The sequence below is a fragment of the Vidua chalybeata genome, chromosome 3 (assembly GCF_026979565.1).
Source record: "Vidua chalybeata isolate OUT-0048 chromosome 3, bVidCha1 merged haplotype, whole genome shotgun sequence".
In the NCBI taxonomy this organism is placed as follows: Eukaryota; Metazoa; Chordata; class Aves; order Passeriformes; family Viduidae; genus Vidua; species Vidua chalybeata.
In genome coordinates this window covers 53539110-53545109 of record NC_071532.1, presented here as the reverse complement: position 1 = coordinate 53545109, position 6000 = coordinate 53539110, and the positions used below count along the sequence as shown (strand labels likewise).

Below are 6000 nucleotides of genomic sequence, written 5' to 3'. Positions count from 1 at the left end.
GTACACAGAGATTTTTCAGACTCCTGTGTGCACCAGTGTCAAATCCAACAAGCTCTTGAACCTCGGATTGGATTTTTACCTAAAAAAATTTAAATATTTTTCCCAATACCTCTAACATAACATCTCAGAGATATTATTACAATATTGGTTTGTTTTCCATCTCTCTCTTCAGTGTTACTATTTGTATGACTTGGAAGGCCAAACAGAAGGATGGCTGCTGTACTGAGGGGAATGGCAGTAACTTTCATGGGATCGAGATACAGACAGGTAGCCTAGGGGGTCTGTATAAATGCTGTAGCCAATGGTGTAAACAAATTACCAACAGTAAGTTTAGAAAATTATGTTGTTTATTTTGATGAGGGATCCTGGAGCACCACAGTTTATAATTTATCAGGAAAAATCAAAAGAAAGAAACTACACTCGGACAACATTGGTTTATAGAAAATAATTAAATTGAAGGAACAATGAAAATAGAACTAAAGTTGAAACTGCGCACTTGCGATATCAAATATCAATGCAATCACTTTGCAGCAGATAATATGCATGGCAATTAGAGCTTTTTTACATTATATTATAATAAATTCATAATTCATGCATACAATGAGAGCTTTTGGAAAGGAGCATTTGAATTTAACAAACACTACCACTCATCATCTGAGCAAAGATGGCAAAAGGAATTTCAACATTATTTGCGCTCTAAAAAATTGAACCATCGTTGTTGCTTTGTGTTGTGCTTCCCTTGCACAGACTGCAGTGCCTTCTGTCTGCTTTAGGGTGTGGCATCTGCCATTGGGGAGGAAAAACTGGCATGTGTTGCCTTTTATAGCAGACTGATTTCATTGTGCTGAGGGCCTCAATTTTATAGCCTCTTAGTTCCAATCTTGTAGCCGAGTTGCTGAAACAAATGGGAGGAAAAGGAGTTAGTGGTACGAACTCTTCAGTTTAAAGCCTCATGCTTTTTTTGCCCTTTTCCCAGGGAAAACATTTCAGAGTAAATCTGTGTTAAACTTTTGTGGGTTATTTTCCCGATTGGAAAGAGTTGTGAAGTATGTCGGGAAGTACTGCGATCTGCAGCCTAGTCACTATCAGCACATCTCAGCAGATCATCGATACGTGTATTTTTGCTCAAATATAAATGTCTCAAAGTATAGGTGTTTAATTGATTTTATATTTTATGTTAGAGTACACATGTAAAGAAATACACACGAGACATCTATATTTTTATTTGCATATGAAAGACTTTAAAAATCAACTTAGGTGGTTTAATGTGTATAATTAGCGTGCATTTGAATATAGAAAAGAAGAAAATCCAGGAGATAATGTCAAAAAGGCTCACTAACAAAGATGTAGTATTCTCTTGGCAAAAGCTGATGAATGATTTGGCATGAATTCATCTTACGGTTCTGTTATTCTCTCTCCTACAAAGATGATATATCCCTTTCTAGCAGTTTGCATAGAATTGCAATTTGTTGTTGTTACAGACTGTAATGACCCTTGGGTATGCACCTGATTCCCCCTGCTAGAATTACTCACCATTTTTTTTCCCACTCTGTGTTTATATATGTGTAGCCATATAACATTTTTGCACTTGCAAAGGATACCAAAAAAAACCCCCCACAAAACCACCAACCAACCAAAAAAACCAAACACCCCAACTGTAAAACAGAAGTATTAGCAAGATGTACTTCACGAGCACTGAGACTTTTCAAAACTAACTCCCCAATGTAAATCATAATATTTCTGACTTTTCAGACAGAACTAAAATTAATAGACACTGGAATCACACTGCTCATACATTTATCAATAATCTTTACATGTAACTCAACATTAGAGCATGAAGCTTCTGCTCCTTTAATATTTTCACAGTGAATTCAAAAAAGCCTACCTACTCGTGACAGCATCTTTCTTGATATGCTGCGCTTTTCTCTACCATTATGATTGAATCTCCTATTTATCCATTTTGATATTTGAAAACGTGCTTACCTGTAACAGACCGTATAAATATATTAATTTAAAACATCGTGGTTTAGACCCTTGCTGTATTGAAAATGTTCGCTAATATCCCAGTTTGCTGTATTCATAGCCAAGTATTTGATCTCCTAAATGCTTTCATTAGTTCAACGTAATGTGTGACTATTACCTTTTGTTATACTAGGGTATCACTTGTATTAAGATAGTTATAAAAAAAAACTTCTAACCATTCTGGTTCAAGAATGTAGGTCAGCAGCAGCTTTCCATTTGGAGCAAGAGTTACTCCGATTATATATTTTTGGGTTTGTGTTACTACGTTTACATGAGTGTCTTGTGCATACTAGAAATTATATTGTTTGGGGAAACAATTATGAGACTGAAAATGTCTCTCACTCTTTGATCATCTCTTGTTGAACTGCAAATAAGTACACAGAACATATTGAAAACGGCCCTATATATAAAAGCATCATCAGTGCAAATGACCGTTAGAATTTGGAGACAGCTGGACAATGTGGACAACTGCAAAGATGCTACCGCTGCAGAATTTTAGGTTAAATTTTATAACCGTCTATACATACAATATAAATCTTCAGGGGGCGGGTGGCTTGGGCGGGGGGGGGGGGGGGGGGAATCCAAAACAAGTCTGATTTCTCCGTCACACGAGCAAACGCGTCTCTGCCCTCGGAACACGAGGCGGCTGCTGAGCACGGAACACGGGGCTGGGGGGCAGCGTGCGGCCCCCGAAAGTTTGACCGATCCATCTGCTCCGGCACAGCTGGAGCGCATGGCGGCCCCTCGCCTCCCTCCCGCCGAACCGGCCCGCGCGGGGCAGCGCCGCCGGCGGCACCCTCGGCCCCGCAGCACCGGGGACAGTCCCGCTCCCCGCCCCGCCCAGCGGCGTTCGGCGGCCCGGGGCGCCCGTCGGGGCCCGCCTCGACCCCTCGCTCGAAGCAGCTCCCGCGGGTTCGGTGCTCCGCGCAGGCCGCGACCCCCGGCGCGTACGCGGGCGGGACCCCGCTGCGAGCGCGGGGACCCGCGGGGGCCGCGCCCCCCATCCCGCCGCGCTGCCGGGAGAGCAGGGAGGGGAGCGGGAGCCCGAGCAAGTCCAGCGTGGAGTCCAGTCCGCGTTTTGCGGGTGCGCGGGAGCGATCGGGGCGGAGGGGGCGATGGCTGCCGGCGCTGGCTCGCTCGCTCGCTCATGCCATGCTGGGCCAGCGCGGCTCCGGCAGACGTGTGTTTACCCATATCCGGGTTAGGGAGGAAAGGAGGAGAAAAAAAAAGTTTCATTTAAACCTGAACAAAAAAACTTTCAACGTGAAATCACACAGCGGGAACGGGCACGGACCGTAAGGCGTTCTTACCATTTCTAACCTCAACCACGGACTCGGGGAGGGAAATCGCTGTAACTCGGTGCGTGCGGAGCGGTCCGCAGGGAATACTCTGGGCTCAGTCAAGTCCCTGCCCCGGCCGCTTCTCCTGCCCCTCTCCTCTCCTTCCCCCCACCCCTCTGCTCACCCCCCATTTTTCAGGGTGGGAGTCGATTTTTTTGTTTTGTTTTGTTTAGTTTTTCAATTTTGGGTTTTTAAATTTTTTTTTTGGTAGTTATTATTATCAGCACCAATTTCTCCGGACTCGCAATGTTGCGATGATCATGGCCGCGCAAGTCGCAGCGGCTCCGGCGAGTGCGAACAACAGCAAGGGCAAAGCCCCGAGCCTGCCGAGCGGCCTGGGCCCAGAGCGAGGCCCGGGGGGGGCCGGGGCTCCCGGGCCAGGCCCCGCACTAGGGGTCGGCGAGGGGAGTCCGGCCGGCGGCAACAGCGTGAATAATTTAGATCACCATCTCCACCACCACCACCGCAGCGAGCCGCCGAACATGGCCAATAACGCGGCTCCCGCCGCTGCCGCCGGTAACAACAACAACAACGCCAGCGGCTGCGGTGGCGGCTCCTCCTCGGAGCCGGCTCTGAAGGAAGGTGGAAGCTCCTCGGAGTTATCTTCATCTTCTTCGTCTTCTTCCTCCTCCTCCTCCTCCTCCTCCAACCCGGGCTCGACTATGGAGACGGGGCTGCTCCCCAACCACAAGCTGAAGAGCGTCGGAGGCGATCACCCCGCCGCGCCGCCCCACCACCACCATGCCCACCACCCGCATCACCATGCCCACCACCACCATGCCCACCACCCGCACCACCACCACCATGCACTACAGCAGCAGCTAAATCAATTCCCGCCGCCGCCGCCGCAGCAGCCGCCGCCTCAGCACCATCCCGTGCAGAATAACAACAGCAGCCTCGGCGGCGGCGGCGGCGGCAGCGGCAGCAACAACAACGGCGGTGGCGGTGGCGGCGCTGCTCAGCCCAGTGCAGACATGGAGCAGCAGCAACATGGAGGAAAAGACAGTGTTTTGGGCGCTCAGGCCGAGCCCCCCCAGCAGCCGCAGCAAATGCTGAATAAAGGCGCCGACGAGGAGGAGATGCCCGGCAAGATGGGCGAGCCCATCGGCGGCCGCTACGACCACCCCGGCTTGGGACCCCTGGGCGGACAGCAGCAACCCCAGCAGCCGCCCCCGAGCGCTGGGAGCGGCGGCGGCGGCCTCGGCGGCGGCGGCGGGAGCGGGGGAGGCGGCGGCGGCCCCTCCGCGGTGGGTGTCTCGGAGTTCAATAGCTATTATGGCAACCCTGCCCCTGCCCCTGCCAGCAGCGCTACGGCGAGCCGCGCCGGGCCTTGCTTTGATCAACATGGCGGACAACAAAGCCCCGGGATGGGGATAATGCACCCCACGGCGGCCCCCAACAGCATGGACCCCCTGCAGAACTCCCACGAAGGGTACCCCAACAGCCAGTACAACCACTACCCGGGCTACGGCCGCGGCCCCAGCGGCGGCGGCGCGGGCGGCGGCGGCGCGGGAGCCGTGGCGGCGGCGGCCGCCGGGGCAGGCGGCGGCGGCTACGGGGGCTCCGCGGCGGGCTACGGGGTGCTGAGCTCCCCGAGGCAGCCCGGCGGCGGCATGATGATGGGCCCCGGCGGCGGAGCCGGCCTCGGCAAGGCTGGTGCCGGCGCGGCGGCGGCGGCCGGCGGCTTTGCGCGGTTCTCCGGGCAGAACCAGCACCCGTCCGGGGCCACCCCTACCTTGAACCAGCTTCTCACATCCCCCAGCCCCATGATGCGGAGCTACGGCAGCAGCTACCCCGACTACAGCAGCCCCAGCGCCCCGCCGCAGCCCCAGCCCCAGGCAGCGGCGGCCGCCCCGGGAAGCCAGCAGGCAGCGGCGGGCATGGGCATGGGCAAGGACATGGGCGCCCAGTACGGAGCGGCGAACCCGGCCTGGGCAGCGGCTCAACAAAGGAACCACCCGGCGATGAGCCCCGGGAACACCGGGCAGGCCATCAGCAGGACCCAGGTAACTCCCCGCGCTCGGTTAATGACGGCTCGTGTCTCCGTATCGCTCGTGTTGGGCTCTTAGTTTCTTTATAATTCACTTTCTTTCTCCCCCCCCCCTTTTTTTGTATTTTATTTTTTTTTCCTCTTTCCCCCCACCCCCCCGTTTTCTTCTGGGCCAGTTTTGCCCCTCGCTGCCTCCGTAGAGAGGGTGAGCCGTGCACAATGCACGGCCCCGTTGGGGCTGGAGGCACCGGCGTGTGGCTTTCGCTGCCGAAATTAGGTTGTTCTCAGACCCAATTAATATTTTCCCCTACCACTTTGAAACAGCGTTGGAGAGACGCAGGGCCAGGAGGACAAACAGCTCGGGACGGACGGGGGCGGGGGGTTGGATTTTGTAACCGGAGTGCCGGACCCGGGGGGCTCCCGGGGGATAACGTCCATTATATTTCACGGGGCCTTTTTTTTCTTCTCTCTTTAACCCGTTGTTTTTTTTGGTTTTTTTTTTTTGCCTTTTTTTTTTTTTTTTTTTAATCTCCGAGCAGAACGAGTTGCGCCGTTGCGCGCTCTCAGCAAATTAGTTTGTCACTGATTGGAGTTACCGCAGTGAGATCCACGTTACGCGGCCGCGCTCCTTTCCCTGTGGGAAGAGCG

At 53.0% G+C, this 6000-nt stretch overlaps 1 protein-coding gene and 1 long non-coding RNA gene across 3 annotated transcripts in view; one reads left to right on the top strand and one right to left on the bottom strand.

Moving 5' to 3' along the window:
- Positions 1-329: 329 nt before the first annotated feature.
- Positions 330-5161, bottom strand: LOC128785089 (uncharacterized). The gene is made up of 3 exons (XR_008429755.1): positions 5098-5161; positions 1886-1983; positions 330-895 (listed from the first exon to the last, which is right to left on the bottom strand). It is a non-coding gene; the product is annotated as an uncharacterized LOC128785089 (long non-coding RNA).
- ARID1B (AT-rich interaction domain 1B) overlaps positions 3334-6000 on the top strand; it is a 326328-nt gene continuing 323661 nt past the window's right edge. For both annotated transcript variants that reach the window (XM_053937249.1, XM_053937248.1), the window contains exon 1: positions 3334-5368. In XM_053937249.1, coding sequence (XP_053793224.1) covers positions 3617-5368 — 1752 coding nt within the window. In that variant the 5' untranslated portion in view covers positions 3334-3616. The remainder of the gene's footprint in view (positions 5369-6000) is intronic.